General features: G+C 50.6%; 1 protein-coding gene across 4 annotated transcripts in view; it reads left to right on the forward strand.

Moving 5' to 3' along the window:
* SRRM1 (serine and arginine repetitive matrix 1) overlaps positions 1–16,734 on the forward strand; it is a 165,785-nt gene that overhangs the window by 71,032 nt on the left and 78,019 nt on the right. For all 4 annotated transcript variants that reach the window (XM_075336082.1, XM_075336083.1, XM_075336084.1 and 1 more), the window contains 2 exons: positions 1,239–1,342; positions 1,758–1,979. In XM_075336082.1, the coding sequence (XP_075192197.1) occupies positions 1,239–1,342; positions 1,758–1,979 (326 nt within the window). The remainder of the gene's footprint in view (positions 1–1,238; positions 1,343–1,757; positions 1,980–16,734) is intronic.

The following is a 16,734-nucleotide window of genomic DNA, read 5'->3' on the forward strand; positions in this document are numbered from 1 at the left end:
TGGATCCCTGGGACCTCAATTTGGTTCTCACGGTTTTGCAGAAACCCCCCTTTGAGCCTCTTAGGGAGGTTTCTTTGTTTCGTCTTTCACAGAAAGTGGTCTTTCTAGTGGTCATAACTTCCCTCAGGAGAGTCTCTGATTTGGCTGCGCTCTCTTCTGAGTCACCTTTTTTGGTTTTTCATCAAGACAAGGTGGTTCTCCGTCCGACTCCGGACTTTCTTCCTAAGGTGGTCTCTCCTTTCCACCTTAACCAGGACATTACCCTACCTTCCTTTTTGTCCGGCTCCTGTTCATCGCTTTTGAAAAAGCGTTGCATACTCTGGATCTGGTGCGTGCTCTCCGGATCTATGTGTCTCGCACCGCTGCTCTTGGGCGGTGCACCTCTCTTTTTGTGCTAACCACAGGTCGGCGTAAGGGCCTCTCTGCTTCTAAGCCGACCTTAGCCCATTGGATTAGGTCGACCATTTCGGATGCCTACCAGTGTTCTCAGGTGCCTCCCCCGCCGGGGATCAAGGCACACTCGACCAGAGCTGTCGGTGCCTCTTGGGCTTTCAGGCACCAGGCTACGGCTCAGCAAGTCTGTCAGGCTGCCACTTGGACTAGGCTGCATACCTTTTCAAAGCACTACCAAGTGCATGCTCATGCTTCGGCAGATGCGAGCTTGGGCAGACGCATCCTTCAGGCGGCTGTCGCCCATTTGTGAAGTTAGGCTCCGCCTACTTCTTAGTTTTTTTGTTTATTCCCACCCATGGACTGCTTTGAGACGTCCCATTGTCTGGGTCTCCCATAGAACGATAAAGAAAAAGAGAATTTTGTGTACTTACCGTAAATTCTTTTTCTTATAGTTCCGTATTGGGAGACCCAGCACCCTCCCTGTTGGCAATTTCTTGTTCCGCGTGTTATCACCGGCTGTTGTCATGGACAGAGTCTCCGGTTGTTCCTGTTCTTGCTCTGTTTTTACTTGTGGGTGGCTATTCTCCTTCAGCTTTTGCACTAAACTGGCTAGATCTGGTTCTCCAGGGGGTGTATAAGCTCAGAGGGAGGAGCTACACTTTTAAGTGTAGTACTTTGTGTCCTCCGGAGGCAGAAGCTAAACACCCATTGTCTGGGTCTCCCAATACGGAACTATAAGAAAAAGAATTTACGGTAAGTAAACAAAATTCTCTTTTTTAACATTATTTATGATTGATTTATTCTCGCATATAAAATCACTGAAATGGTTACTTTTTGTCTTTTAGATTGAGCAGGAGAAATTGGCATCTCTAAAGAAGCAAGATGATGAAAAAGATAGAAGAGATAAAGATGATCGAGACAAAAGAGATCGATCTAGAAGTCCACGAAGGTGATTTGTAATTCTTTTGTTGCTTGCTTCTAGGGCTCCAAATGGCTGAGTGCTCAAGTAGATTTCCACTACCAATATAACAAAAATGAAGATCTTGGCACTCCAGGATAGATGCAAAAAAATGGGAACTTATATTTTGAATAGTCTAATGTACATGCATAAGGTTTCAGCCTCTAATCAGACCTTCATCTAATATGGCTTGAGCAGTACAATGAAAGGAATTTATATTGCAAGGAAAGTTATAGTTGCAGCACTAAGGTATATGCATACATTTTCTGTAGAAAGAGCACTTTTCTAAAATAAAAATTCCCAAATTTTTTTTTTTTAATCTATCTTGAAGTGCCAAGTTCTTCAGTTTTTATTTTTGGCTTATAATGCTTGCCTGGTATAAAATTGCCTTGCCTCCTTTATGTAGACGAAAATCTAGATCGTCCTCACCAAGGAGGAGGTCATCCTCACCACGCAGGAGGTCTCCTAGCAGAAGAGAGAGGAAGAGAAGCCACTCTCATTCTCCACGGCACAAGACAAAAAGTCCAAGTCCTTCTCCAGTGTCTGAAAAGAGAGAGCCGGAAGTACCAGAACCTGAACCATCACTTAAGGTTAAGGAACCTTCTGTGCAGGAAGCCACATCCTCTAGGTAATTGAGAGTACTCATTCTATTTGTATAAAAAAATGATATATGTATGTATGTATGTATGTATGTATATGTATGTGTATATATATATATATATATATATATATGTATATATATGTATATATATATATATATATATATATGTATATATATGTATATATGTATATATATATATGTATATATTTGTTTTTCAATTGTAGTATCCTTAATATAACACGGGAGTGCAGCAAACTCCGTGTGTCAAGACCATAAGAAACATTGAAATACCAGACTTAATTTATTTTTCTTCAGCGCTCTATTGGGAGACCCAGACGATTGGGTGTATAGCACTGCCTCCGGAGGCCACACAAAGCAATTACACTAAAAAGTGTAAGGCCCCTCCCCTTCTGGCAATACACCCCCAGTGGGATCACTGGCTCACCAGTTTTCTGCTTTGTGCGAAGGAGGTCAGACATCCACGCATAGCTCCACTGTTTGTAGTCAGCAGTAGCTGCTGGCTATATCGGATGGAAGAAAAGAGGGCCCATATGGGGCCCCCAGCATGCTCCCTTCTCACCCGCGGTGGTGCTTGTAAGGTTGAGGTACCTATTGCTGGTACAGAGGCTGGAGCCCACATGCTGTTTTCCTTCCACATCCCCTGGAGGGCTCTGTGGAAGTGGGATCTTACCGGCCTCCAAGCCCTGAGGCCGGGCTCCATCCACAGACCCAGAGAACCTGCTGGATTTGGAGCGGGAGTGCCGTTCAGGGACAAGGCCCTGCAACTTTCAGGTACTCTGTGTCCCCGGCAGGCACGGACACTCTCAAGGCTTGCTGAGCGTTATAGTGCGCCGGGGACAGTAGCGCTGTGCGCTGGGGTTAGGTCACTGCAGCTTTGCTGAGTGACGTTACATGTTGGGAACTACTGCGCCGACCGCTACTGGAGCGGCGGCGCAGCTGCGACTTGTGGTGCGCCGGGGACTTTGCGCCGACCGCGCTTTTACGGCGGCGGCGCTTCTAACTTTAGCCCCCGGCTTCTGCGGCCTAGCGCCGCGTCGTTCCCGCCCCCACCCTGTCAATCAGGGTAGGGGAGAGACGCTGCTCAATTGGCAGCGCCGAGGGCTGGAGCTTTATTTACATGCTCCAGCCCTCTCACTAGGCACAGTGGGAAGCAGGCTTCCCGCTCTTCGTCTGTATACGCCCAGGGCCCGCCCCCCCTCTCCACAAGGACGCCGGCAGCCATTACACATGCGGTCTGGCTGGGGAAAGGCAGCAGGCTCTGGGAGACCCAGACTAAAGGGATTTCGGCGACCACAAACCCGCTCCTAAGCGGGCGGTAAGCTGCACTTTAGTGCTGGCCCCACTAGTGCCTCAGTGTTATATTAGTGTACTTTTTTCTTAGTACCATATATATATATAGTTGCACTGTAAGGTCGCTTCTTGGCTGGACACCCTGTACTGCTCTGAGGAGGCAGCAACATGTCATCCGCAAAACGCAAGGGTGCCAAGGCACAGGCTGTGTACACTGTTTGTACTGCATGTGGGGCTGATCTACCGGCAGGCTCCAAAGACTCACATTGTATGCAATGTTCAGTCCCAGTGGCACTCCGTCAGCCAGAGCCTATGGTGGTAGTGGCCCAGGCAGAGACGCCTGTGAACCCTGCCCCGGTGACGGGGACAGACTTTGCAGTTTTTGCTGATAAAATGTCTGTGACTATGTCAAAAATCCTGGAGACCTTGCAGTCCAGGCCAGTTACTCAGACCATGGACACTGCTGTGTCTATGCTCTCCGGTCCCCCTCAGTTGGAACTAATCCGTACTTCAAGGGGGTCTCAAGCATCACAGGCTGAAGTCTCTGACTCAGATGACAGTCCCAGGCAGCCTAAGCGAGCTCGCTGGGAAAGACCCTCCACGTCATCACACTGCTCAGGGTCTCAGCGAGAAGAGTCTCTCTGTGATGAGACTGAGGACGGTGATCAGGATTCTAATCCTGAGGCTCCTTTCAATCTGGATGCCCCTGATGGTGACGCCATGGTTAATGACCTTATATCGGCAATTAATAGACTGTTGGATATTTCTCCCCCAGCCCCTTCTGCAGAGGAGGCAGCTGCACAGCAGGAGAAGTTCCATTTCCTGTATCCCAAGCGTAAATTAAGTGCTTTTTTGGACCACTCTGACTTCAGAGAATCGATCCAGAAACACGACGCTCATCCAGACAAGCGTTTCTCTAAACGTTCTAAGGATACCCGTTATCCTTTTCCCTCTGAGGTGGCCAAACGCTGGACCCAGTGTCCAAAGGTGGATCCCCCAATTTCCAAGCTTGCGGCTAGATCCATAGTCGCAGTAGAGGATGGCGCTTCACTTAAAGATGCCAACGACAGACAGATGGACCTTTGGTTGAAATCTGTCTATGAAGCTATCGGCGCGTCGTTTGCTCCAGCATTCGCGGCCGTGTGGGCACTCCAAGCTATTTCAGCTGGTTTAGCACAGGTGGATGCTATCATACATCCAGCAGTGCCGCAGGTGGCGTCCCTAACTTCGCAAATGTCTGCGTTTGCGACCTATGCTATCAATGCTGTCCTAGAATCTACGAGCCGTACCGCTATGGCGTCCGCCAATTCTGTGGTTTTGCGCAGAGCCTTGTGGTTAAAGGACTGGAAAGCAGATGCTGGTTCCAAAAAATGCTTAACCAGCTTGCCATTATCTAGAGACAGACTGTTTGGTGAGCCATTGGCTGAAATCATAAAACAGTCCAAGGGTAAGGACTCTTCCTTACCACAGCCCAGAGCAAGTAAACCTCAACAGAAAAAGTGGCAGTCGAGGTTTCGGTCCTTTCGAGGCTCGGGCAAGGCCCAATTCTCCTCGTCCAAAAGGACTCAGAAAGAACAAGGGAGCTCAGATTCCTGGCGGGCTCACTCACGCCCCAGGAAAGCAAATGGAGGAACCGCTTCCAAAGCGGCTACCTCATAACTTTCGGCCTCCTCCCTCCGCATCCTCGGTCGGTGGCAGGCTCTCCCGCTTTTGCGACATTTGGCTGTCACAGGTCAAAGACCGGTGGGTAACAGACATTTTGTCTCGCGGGTACAGAATCGAGTTCAGTTCTCGACCTCCACTTCGGTTCTTCAGAACCTCCCCACACCCCAACCGAGCAGATGCCCTGCTGCAGGCGGTGGACTCTCTAAGAGCAGAAGGAGTCGTGATCCCTGTCCCCCCTCAGGAACGGGGGCGAGGATTTTACTCCAATCTCTTTGTGGTTCCAAAAAAGGACGGCTCCTTCCGTCCTGTTCTGGACCTAAAACTGCTCAACAAGCATGTGAACGCCAGGCGGTTCCGGATGGAATCCCTCCGCTCAGTCATTGCCTCAATGTCTCAAGGAGATTTCATAGCATCAATAGACATCAAAGATGCTTATCTCCACGTACCGATTGCTACAGAGCACCAACGCTTTCTACGCTTCGTGATAGGAGACGACCATCTTCAGTTCGTAGCTCTACCATTTGGTCGGGCGACAGCCCCTCGGGTGTTCACCAAGATCATGGCGGCACTGGTAGCAGTCTTGCACTCTCACGGACACTCTGTGATCCCTTACTTGGACGATCTACTGGTCAAGGCACCCTCTCAAGAGGCATGCCAACTCAGCCTGAATGTTGCACTGGAGACTCTCCAGGCGTTCGGGTGGATCATCAACTTCCCAAAGTCAAATCTGTCACCGACCCAATCACTAACGTATCTTGGCATGGAGTTTCATACTCTCTCAGCGATAGTGAAGCTTCCGCTGGACAAGCAGCGGTCTCTACAGACTGGGGTGCAGGCTCTCCTTCAAAGTCAGTCGCACTCCTTAAGACGCCTCATGCACTTCCTCGGGAAGATGGTGGCGGCAATAGAGGCGGTTCCGTTTGCGCAGTTTCATCTGCGTCCACTTCAATGGGACATTCTCCGCCAATGGGACGGGAAGTCAACATCCCTGGACAGGAAAGTCTCCCTTTCCCAGACGGCCAAAGACTCTCTGCAGTGGTGGCTTCTTCCCACCTCATTATCACAGGGAAGATCCTTCCTACCACCGTCTTGGGCGGTGGTCACGACAGACGCGAGTCTGTCAGGGTGGGGAGCAGTCTTTCTCCACCACAGGGCTCAGGGTACGTGGACTCGGCAGGAGTCCACCCTTCAGATCAATGTTCTGGAAATCAGAGCAGTGTATCTTGCCCTACTAGCCTTCCAGCAGTGGCTGGAAGGAAGGCAGATCCGAATTCAGTCGGACAACTCCACAGCGGTGGCATACATCAACCACCAAGGGGGGACACGCAGTCGGCAAGCCTTCCAGGAAGTCCGGCGGATTCTGATGTGGGTGGAAGCCACAGCCTCCACCATATCCGCAGTTCACATCCCCGGCGTAGAAAACTGGGAAGCAGACTTCCTCAGTCGCCAGGGCATGGACGCAGGGGAATGGTCCCTTCACCCAGACGTGTTTCAGGACATCTGTCGCCGCTGGGGGGTGCCGGACGTCGACCTAATGGCGTCACGGCACAACAACAAGGTCCCAACCTTCATGGCACGGTCTCGCGATCAAAGAGCGCTGGCGGCAGACGCCCTAGTGCAAGATTGGTCGCAGTTCCGGCTCCCTTATGTGTTTCCACCTCTGGCACTCTTGCCCAGAGTGCTACGCAAGATCAGATCCGATTGCAGCCGCGTCATACTTGTCGCCCCAGACTGGCCGAGGAGGGCGTGGTATCCGGATCTGTGGCAGCTCACGGTCGGCCAACCGTGGGCACTCCCAGACCGACCAGACTTACTGTCCCAAGGGCCGTTTTTCCATCGGAATTCTGCGGCCCTGAACCTGACTGTGTGGCCATTGAGTCCTGGATCCTAGCGTCTTCAGGATTGTCCCAAGGGGTCGTTGCCACCATGAGACAGGCTAGGAAGCCCACGTCCGCTAAGATCTACCACAGAACGTGGAGGATATTCTTATCCTGGTCCTCTGCTCAGGGAGTGTCTCCCTGGCCATTTGCATTGCCTACCTTTCTTTCTTTCCTGCAATCTGGGTTAGAAAAAGGTTTGTCGCTCGGCTCCCTTAAAGGTCAGGTCTCGGCGCTATCCGTCTTTTTTCAGAGGCGTTTGGCACGCCTTCCTAAGGTGCGCACGTTCCTACAGGGGGTTTGCCATATCGTACCCCCGTACAAGCGGCCGTTAGATCCATGGGATCTGAACAGGGTACTAGTTGCCCTCCAGAAGCCGCCCTTCGAGCCTCTGAGGGAGGTTTCACTTTCTAGACTATCACAGAAAGTGGCTTTTCTGGTAGCGATCACATCTCTTCGGAGAGTGTCTGAGCTGGCAGCACTATCATCCAAGGCTCCCTTCCTGGTCTTCCACCAGGACAAGGTTGTGCTGCGCCCCATTCAGGAGTTTCTCCCGAAGGTGGTATCCTCTTTTCATCTTAATCAGGATATCTCTTTGCCTTCGTTTTGTCCTCATGCAGTTCATCGGTATGAGAAAGATTTACATTTGTTAGATCTGGTGAGAGCACTCAGAATCTACATTTCCCGCACGGCGCCCTTGCGCCGTTCGGATGCACTCTTTGTCCTTGTCGCTGGTCAGCGCAAAGGGTCGCAGGCTTCTAAGGCCACCCTGGCTCGATGGATCAAAGAACCAATTCTTGAAGCCTACCGTTCTGCTGGGCTTCCGGTTCCATCAGGGCTGAAGGCCCATTCTACCAGAGCCGTGGGTGCATCCTGGGCATTACGACACCAGGCTACGGCTCAACAGGTGTGCCAGGCAGCTACCTGGTCGAGTCTGCACACTTTCACCAAACATTATCAGGTGCATACCTATGCTTCGGCGGACGCCAGCCTAGGTAGAAGAGTCCTGCAGGCGGCAGTTGCCTCCCCGTAGGGGAGGGCTGTCTTGCAGCTCTAACATGAGGTATTTCTTTACCCACCCAGGGACAGCTTTTGGACGTCCCAATCGTCTGGGTCTCCCAATAGAGCGCTGAAGAAGAAGGGAATTTTGTTACTTACCGTAAATTCCTTTTCTTCTAGCTCTTATTGGGAGACCCAGCACCCGCCCTGTTGTCCTTCGGGATTTTTGGTTTGTTTGCGGGTACACATGTTGTTCATGTTGAACGGTTTTCAGTTCTCCGATGTTACTCGGAGAGAATTTGTTTAAACCAGTTATTGGCTTTCCTCCTTCTTGCTTTTGCACTAAAACTGGTGAGCCAGTGATCCCACTGGGGGTGTATAGCCAGAAGGGGAGGGGCCTTACACTTTTTAGTGTAATTGCTTTGTGTGGCCTCCGGAGGCAGTGCTATACACCCAATCGTCTGGGTCTCCCAATAAGAGCTAGAAGAAAAGGAATTTACGGTAAGTAACAAAATTCCCTTTATACAAAAAAGAAAAAAAAAACAAGACTTATTTAATCCAAAATGGTATCAAGAAAAGTCTTACTTGAGGGGGCAAAAATCTATCCTTAACAGGTGCATTGACTAAGAAATGATTAAACAAAGAAGATATACAAATTGGATTTCGCCGTAATTGTATTTACAGAATCATATCGCCAGGTAGTTTTTACTGCACAATGAATGCTGTGAAAATAAACCTTCGAACCCAGCACCACCCAAAAACAAAGTTGTGGAATTGCATTTTTTGCTCAGTTTCGCCACACTTGGATTTTTTTTTTTTTTTTTAGCCTATTGTTGAATAAGTGAAGTAATAAAATTTAATGTAATTCAAAACTGCAAGTTGTCTCGCAAAAATAAAACACTCATACAATTATGTGAACGGAAAAAAAAAAAAGATATAGCTCTTGGAAGAAGGGGAGGAAAATTGCCCAGTCAGGCAGGGGTTAAAGCTAACCTATCACCAGTATTTTCCTATATAACCTAAAGCCAGTGCTTATACGGGCACTATCAGGCTGATTCTATACATACCTTTAGTTGTCAGATTGGACGTATAGTTTTTGAAATACAGACAAGTAAAGTTACAGAAATGTACAGCTTTTTGATTGGCAGCAGCTGCCGAATATCTAATGTGGATCAGGTTTTGCGATCTCTTCCCGTCCCTGTCTGCTGCCTGGCCTCTGTAGATGCTACCATGGGTCCCCAATTCCAGTCCTCAAGGGCCGCCAACAGTGCATATTTTCTGGATTTCCTTAGTATTACACATGTGATAATTTAATCACCTGCACAGTTGATGATTCCAACACCCATGCAATGCTAAGGAAATCCTGAAAACATGCACTGTTGGCGGCCCTCGAGTACTGGAGTTGGGGAACCCTGTGCTCGACAGTATGGGCTGCATTTCTAACACACCTCTATCACATGACAGAAATGACTCCTGCCTAGAAGGAGCCCATACAGTCTAGCATCTACAGAGGCCAGACCGGGGCGAGAATAGATAGCTAATATGTGGGTGGGTTTTGCTATTTGGCAGCTGCTGTCAATCAAAAAGCTGTACATTTCTGTAACTTGCCTATATTTCAAAAACTATGCATACAAGCTGACCACTAAAGGTATGTAGGGAATCACCCTGCTAGCGCCAGTATAGCACTGGCTTTAGTTTATATGCGAAAATCCTGGTGATTGGTGCACTTAAAGCAATACTTTAATAATTCTACAATAATAAGGTGGTAATGCTCATAGTGCAATCAAAGTTCTTTGCGGTTGATTTGCTGTATGTGCTGAAAGATGGTGGGAACATTATGTAAGGAAATTTGCAGTAATGAGTTAATAGCCTTGTTTTGCCATTTCATTGAGCCCGTTTGTATCTGTAACGTTGGTTGTTCCCGTTTAGGGGCATAGATGTGTGCATGAGGCCTGCAACTTTTTTTTTATCTTCTGTAGACTTTTTTGATAACTATATAGAGCTGACTATCCCAGTATATCAAAAAGGTTTTGGGGTTTTTTTTTTGTTTGTTTTAAAAAATATTTGAGACTATTCTTTCCCTTCAATCTCCTGCAGAGCACAATTGCTCCAGTAATCTATCATCATTCTTTGTCTACAAGCTTTCTGCAACTAGCATGCAATGATGCCAATGCAGTTTAGGACTCCAATTAGCTCCACGTATAGTTTTTGTTAGGCAATCCATTTAAATACAACCTTCTCAGAATGTCCACGATTCAGACACCAACATGGTTCTACATTGAATTGGATATAAAGGAGTACACTAGGCAACCCATGGAGTGCCACTGATCTCCATCTTAACCCCTTCGCCCCAGGGCAATTTTCTGTTTTTGTTTGTTTAGTTTTTATTTTTTGCTCCCTTTCTTCCAAGAGCCGCAAAACTACAAAAAAAATTCCAAAAATTGCAAAAAAAAAGGTGCACAATAGTTTTGGGGGTATTTTATTCACCGTTTTCACTATATGGTAAAACCGATGTGTCGGTGTGATGCCTCAGGTCGGTACAAGTTCGTAAACACAAAATATGTATAGGTTTACTTTTATCTAAGGGGTTAAAAAAAAAAATCAGAAGTTTGTCCAAAAAAAAGTGGCACACTTTTTGCGACATATTCCAAGACCACCGCAATCACATTTTTCGGGTTCTATGGCTCAGTTTTGGCTTATTTTTTGCATCTCGAGCTGATGTTTTTAATGGTAGTATTTTTGCGCAGATGCTATGTTTTGATCGCCTGTTACTGCATTTTACGCAAATGTTGCAAAGACCAAAAAATGTATTTGTCATTTGGAACTATTTCTTTGTCGCTCCATTGGGAGACCCAGACAATTGGGTGTATAGCTTCTGCCTCCGGAGGCCACACAAAGTATTACACTTTAAAAAGTGTAACCCCTCCCCTCTGTCTATACACCCTCCCGTGCATCACGGGCTCCTCAGTTTTATGCTTTGTGTGGAAGGAGGCACACATCCACTCATGCATTCTCATTTTAGTTATATCGGTTGGAAGAAAAGTGGGCCCCCACGGGGCCCCCGGCATGTTCCCTTCTCACCCCACTACGTCGGCGGTGCTGTTAAGGTTGAGGTAACCATTGTGGGTACAAAGGCCGGAGCCTCATGCCGTCTCCTTCACCATCCCTTAGCGGCTCTGGGAGAAGTGGGATCCTGAGCGGTCATCCATTCACTGGGACCGTGCTCCCTCCGCAGCCCCTGTGGGAATCTGTCGGACAGGAGTTTATTTATCCTCAGGGACCGGGCACTGCATCACTAAGGTACTCTGTACCCCCATGGGGGATGTGCATGGAGCGCCTTCATCCCGGACGCTGCAGCAGCTGCTTATTTGTGACGGCCGGCGGACTTCCGCGCCGACCGCGCCTGTTTGTCGGCTGCGGTCTTAAATTTAGTCCCCGGCTTCAATTGCGGCCTAGTAGCAAAACTCCCGCCCCCGGGCCTGTCTATCAGGGGTAAGGGCGGGACTGCCGACCTGACGTCGGTTGTGAGGGCCGGAGCATCCTGTATGTTTCCTCCCCCCTCACTGATCACTGTGGGGACTCCAGATTCCCGCACTTTTCTAGCGCCGCCCACGGCCCCACTCCTCCCCAGAGAGCTCCGGCAGCCATTTTTTGGCATTCTGCCTGTGGAGGATTTCCAGGAAAGAGCTCTGCAACGCTGGGAGACCTAAGGCAGGGAATCTGGAGGACACACACTCCGCTTTTTAGCGGTCGGTAAGCCACACCGGTCACCCGGTGCTGGTCCCCTTAGGGTGCCGGAATAGTTACTATATAGATATATATATTTCTGTTCGGTCGGGCTGTATACCCTTTCCCATATACCCTCAGTGATCACTCTCCTAGGAGACAACAGCATGTCGTCCACAAGGAGCAAGGGTGCCAAGGCACAGGGTTATTTTTTGCGACCTGTACCTCTTGTGCGGCTAAGTTACCTGCGGGTTCCACCTACCCTCACTGTGAGCAATGCTCAACCCCTGTTTTGCTTGCTCAGCCGGAGCCTCGGTCACTAGTGGGCCCCTCGGCTCAGGTAGAACCCCTTGCTCCCCCTGTCCAAGCGGCAGGGACAGAGTTTGCAGTTTTTGCTGAAAAACTCTGAGTCACTCTCACAATCCAGGGCTCAGTCTATGGACAAATGGTCTGCCAAGCTGCTTGAAGCTTTGCAGTCCAGACCGGTCCTTCCACAGGCCCCGGGCCCTGTTGGATCTTCGCCTCCAGGCCTCTCTCTGTCCGCGCCGCAGCACGTTCCCAGGGGGGGCCCTAGGTCTCACGTGGAGGACTCCGGCCCGGACCACAGTCCCAGACCGGCTAAGCGGGCCCGCTGGGAATCTTCCCCGACTTCTTCACGCTGCTCGGGTTCCCAGCTTGAGGACTCTCTGGAGGACGAGGCGGACGTCGCAGCTCAGGGCTCTGACCCTGACGTTGCTCTCAATCTTGATACACCTGAAGGGGACGCCATAGTAAATGACCTTATCTCGTCCATCAACCAGGTGTTAGATATATCTCCCCCGCCGCCACCTGTAGAGGAGTCGACTTCTCAGCAGGAGAAACACCAGTTTCGGTTCCCTAAACGTACACGGAGTGCGTTTTTCGATCACTCTAACTTCAGAGATGCTGTCCAGAAGCCCAGAGCGGTTCCGGACAAGCGCTTTACTAAGCGCCTTACTGACACACGTTACTCCTTCCCCTCTGACGTTGTTAAGGGTTGGGCTCAATGTCCCAAGGTGGATCCCCCAGTCTCTAGATTGGCGGCTAGATCTGTGGTATCGGTTGCAGATGGCTCATCGCTAAAGGATGCCACTGACAGGCAGATAGAGCTCCTGGTGAAATCCATCTATGAAGCCATGGGCGCGTCTTTTGCCTCGGCTTTTGCAGCCGTGTGGGCACTCCAAGCTATCTCAGCTTGTCTGGCTGAGATTAATGTAGTCACACGTAATTCTGCTCCGCAGGTTGCGTCTTTGACTTCTCAGGCGTCAGCTTTTTCTTCCTACGCCATGAACGCAGTTCTAGACTCTGCTAGCCGTACAGCGGTGGCATCCGCTAACTCTGTGGCAGTCCGCAGGGCCATGTGGCTGCGCGAATGGAAGGCAGACTCGGCTTCCAAGAGGTTCTTAACCGGTTTGCCGTTTTCTGGCGACCGCTTGTTTGGCGAACGATTGGATGAGATTATTAAGGAATCCAAGGGAAAGGACTCCTCCTTACCCCAGTCCAAACCGAAGAGACCTCAGCAATGGAAAATACAATCGAGGTTTCGGTCCTTTCGTCCCTCCGCCAAGCCCCAATCCTCTTCGTCCAGTAGGCCGGAGAAAGGCCATTGGAACTCCTATGCGTGGCGGTCCAAGTCACGCCCCCAAAAGGCCGCAGGAGGCACTGCTTCCAAGGCGGCCTCCTCATGACTCTCGGCATCCCCGAACCGCATCCTCGGTCGGTGGCAGGCTCTCCCGCTTTTGCGACGCCTGGTGGCCACATGTTCAAGACCGATGGGTGAGAGACATTCTGTCTCACGGTTACAGGATAGAGTTCAGCTCTCGTCCCCCGACTCGTTTCTTCAGAACCTCTCCGCCCCCCGAGCGAGCCGATGCACTTTTTCAGGCGGTGAACGCTCTGAAGACAGAAGGAGTTGTGATCCCTGTTCCCCCCCAGGAACATGGTCGCGGCTTTTACTCCAACTTGTTTGTGGTGCCAAAGAAGGACGGCTCGTTCCGTCCCGTTCTGGACCTCAAACTGCTCAACAGACATGTGAGCACCAGACTGTTTCGGATGGAATCTCTCTGCTCGGTCATCGCTTCGATGTCACAAGGAGACTTCCTAGCATCGATCGACATCAAGAATGCTTATCTCCATGTGCCGATCGCACCCGAACATCAACGCTTTTTGCGTTTCGCCATCGGGGACGAACACCTTCAGTTCGTGGCATTGCCTTTCGGCCTGGCGACAGCCCCACGGGTGTTCACCAAGGTCATGGCATCTGTTGTGGCGGTCCTACACTCAGGGCCACTCGGTGATTCCCTACTTAGACGATCTTCTGGTCAGGGCACCCTCTCAGATGGCGTGTCAAAACAGCCTTTCCGTCGCTCTGGCGACTCTCCAGCAGTTCGGGTGGATCATCAACTTCCCAAAATCCAAGTTGACACCGACCCAAACACTGACTTACCTCGGGATGGAGTTTCATACAGTCAGCGGTAGTCAAGCTACCGCTGGACAAACAGCTTTCGCTGCAGGCAGGGGTGCAATCTCTTCTTCGGGGTCAGTCACACCCCTTGAGGCGCCTCATGCACTTCCTGGGGAAGATGGTGGCAGCGATGGAGGCAGTGCCCTTCGCGCAATTCCATCTGCGGCCACTCCAATGGGACATTCTCCGCAAATATGACAGGAGGTCGACTTCCCTCGACAGGAACGTCTCTCTTTCCCTTGCAACCAAGACGTCACTTCAGTGGTAGCTCCTTCCCAACTCTCTGTCGCAGGGAAAATCCTTCCTACCCCCCACCTGGGCTGTGGTCACCACGGACGCGAGCCTGTCAGGGTGGGGGGCGGTTTTTCTCCACCACAGGGCTCAGGGAACCTGGACTCCGATAGAGTCATCCCTTCAGATCAATATTCTGGAGATAAGGCAGTGTATCTAGCCCTATTGGCCTTTCATCGGTGGCTGGAGGGCAGGCAGATCCGGATCCAGTCTGACAACGCCACTGCCGTCGCATACATCAACCACCAAGGTGGCACTCGCAGTCGTCAAGCCTTCCAGGAAGTCCGACGGATTCTGCAGTGGGTGAAAGCCACAGCTTCCACCATCTCCGCAGTTCACATCCCGGGCGTAGAAAACTGGGAAGCAGATTTTCTCAGTCGACAGGGCATGGACGCGGGGGAATGGTCTCTTCACCCAGACGTGTTTCGAGAGATCTGTCGCCGCTGGGGAACGCCGGACGTCGATCTCATGGCGTCACGGCACAACAACAAAGTCCCGGCATTCATGGCCCGGTCTCAAGATCACAGAGCTCTGGCGGCGGATGCATTAGTTCAGGATTGGTCGCAGTTTCGACTGCCCTATGTATTTCCTCCTCTGGCGATGCTGCCCAGAGTGCTGTGCAAAATCAGGTCAGACTGTCGTCGCGCCATTCTCGTCGCCCCAGATTGGCCGAGGCGGTCGTGGTACCCGGATCTGTGGCATCTCACGGTGGGTCAACCGTGGGCGCTCCCAGACCGCCCAGACTTGCTGTCACAAGGGCCGTTTTTCCATCTGAATTCTGCGGCCCTCAACCTGACTGTGTGGCCATTGAGTCCTGGCTCCTAGCGTCCTCAGGGTTATCTCAAGATGTCATTGCCACTATGAGACAGGCCAGGAAACCAACGTCTGCCAAGATCTATCACAGGTCTTGGAGGATCTTCTTATCCTGGTGCTCTGATAATGGTTTTACTCCCTGGCCCTTTGCCTTACCCGCTTTTCTTTCATTCCTTCAATCCGGAATGGACAAGGGTTTGTCTCTCGGCTCTCTCAAGGGACAAGTATCGGCGCTATCCGTATTTTTTCAAAAGCGTCTAGCCAGGCTTCCGCAGGTCCGCACGTTCCTGCAGGGGGTTTGCCACATAGTCCCACCTTACAAGCGTCCGCTGGAACCCTGGGACCTTAACAGGGTGCTAACGGCTCTTCAGAAACCACCTTTCGAGCCGCTGCGGGATGTCTCTTTATCACGTCTTTCGCAGAAGGTGGCATTTCTAGTGGCAGTTACATCGCTCCGTAGAGTGTCGGAGCTGGCAGCGCTGTCATGCAAAGCCCCCTTCCTGGTTTTTCACCAGGATAAGGTGGTTCTGCGTCCGGTCCCGGAATTTCTCCCTAAGGTGGTATCCCCTTTTCATCTCAATCAGGATATCTCCTTACCTTCATTTTGCCCTCATCCAATTCACCAATGTGAAAAGGATTTGCACTCATTAGATCTGGTGAGAGCACTCCGGCTCTACGTGTCTCGCACGGCGCCCCTGCGCCGTTCAGAGGCCCTCTTTGTCCTTGTCGCTGGCCAGCGTAAGGGTTCGCAGGCTTCCAAGTCAACCTTGGCTCGGTGGATCAAGGAACCGATTCTTGAAGCCTACCGTTCTTCTGGGCTTCCGCTTCCTTCGGGGCTGAAAGCCCATTCTACCAGAGCCGTGGGTGCGTCCTGGGCATTGCGGCACCGGGCTACGGCTCAGCAGGTGTGTCAGGCAGCTACCTGGTCTAGTCTGCACACTTTCACGAAACACTATCAGGTGCATACCTATGCTTCGGCAGACGCCAGTCTAGGTAGGCGAGTCCTTCAGGTGGCGGTTGCCCACCTGTAAGAGGGGGTCGTTTTCGGCTCTTTTTATCGAGGTATTCTTTTACCCACCCAGGGACTGCTTTTGGACGTCCCAATTGTCTGGGTCTCCCAATGGAGCGACAAAGAAGAAGGGAATTTTGTTTACTTACCGTAAATTCCTTTTCTTCTAGCTCCTATTGGGAGACCCAGCACCCGCCCCTGTTCCCTTCGGGCGGTTTGTTCTTTTGTGTACACATGTTGTTCATGTTGAATTGTTCTTTTGGTTCATGGTTTTCAGTTCTCCGAACATCCTTCGGATTGAATTTACCTTAGACCAATTTATAAGTTTCCTCCTTCCTGCTTTTGCACCAAAACTGAGGAGCCCGTGATGCACGGGAGGGTGTATAGGCAGAGGGGAGGGGTTACACTTTTTAAAGTGTAATACTTTGTGTGGCCTCCGGAGGCAGAAGCTATACACCCAATTGTCTGGGTCTCCCAATAGGAGCTAGACGAAAAGGAATTTACGGTAAGTAAACAAAATTCCCTTCTTTGCCGCTACACAGTTTACCGCTCAGATTAATTGATTTTATATTTTCATAGATCAGGCATTTCTGAACGCATAGATACCTA

This window comes from Anomaloglossus baeobatrachus, chromosome 2 (genome assembly GCF_048569485.1).
Source record: "Anomaloglossus baeobatrachus isolate aAnoBae1 chromosome 2, aAnoBae1.hap1, whole genome shotgun sequence".
Lineage (NCBI taxonomy): Eukaryota > Metazoa > Chordata > Amphibia > Anura > Aromobatidae > Anomaloglossus > Anomaloglossus baeobatrachus.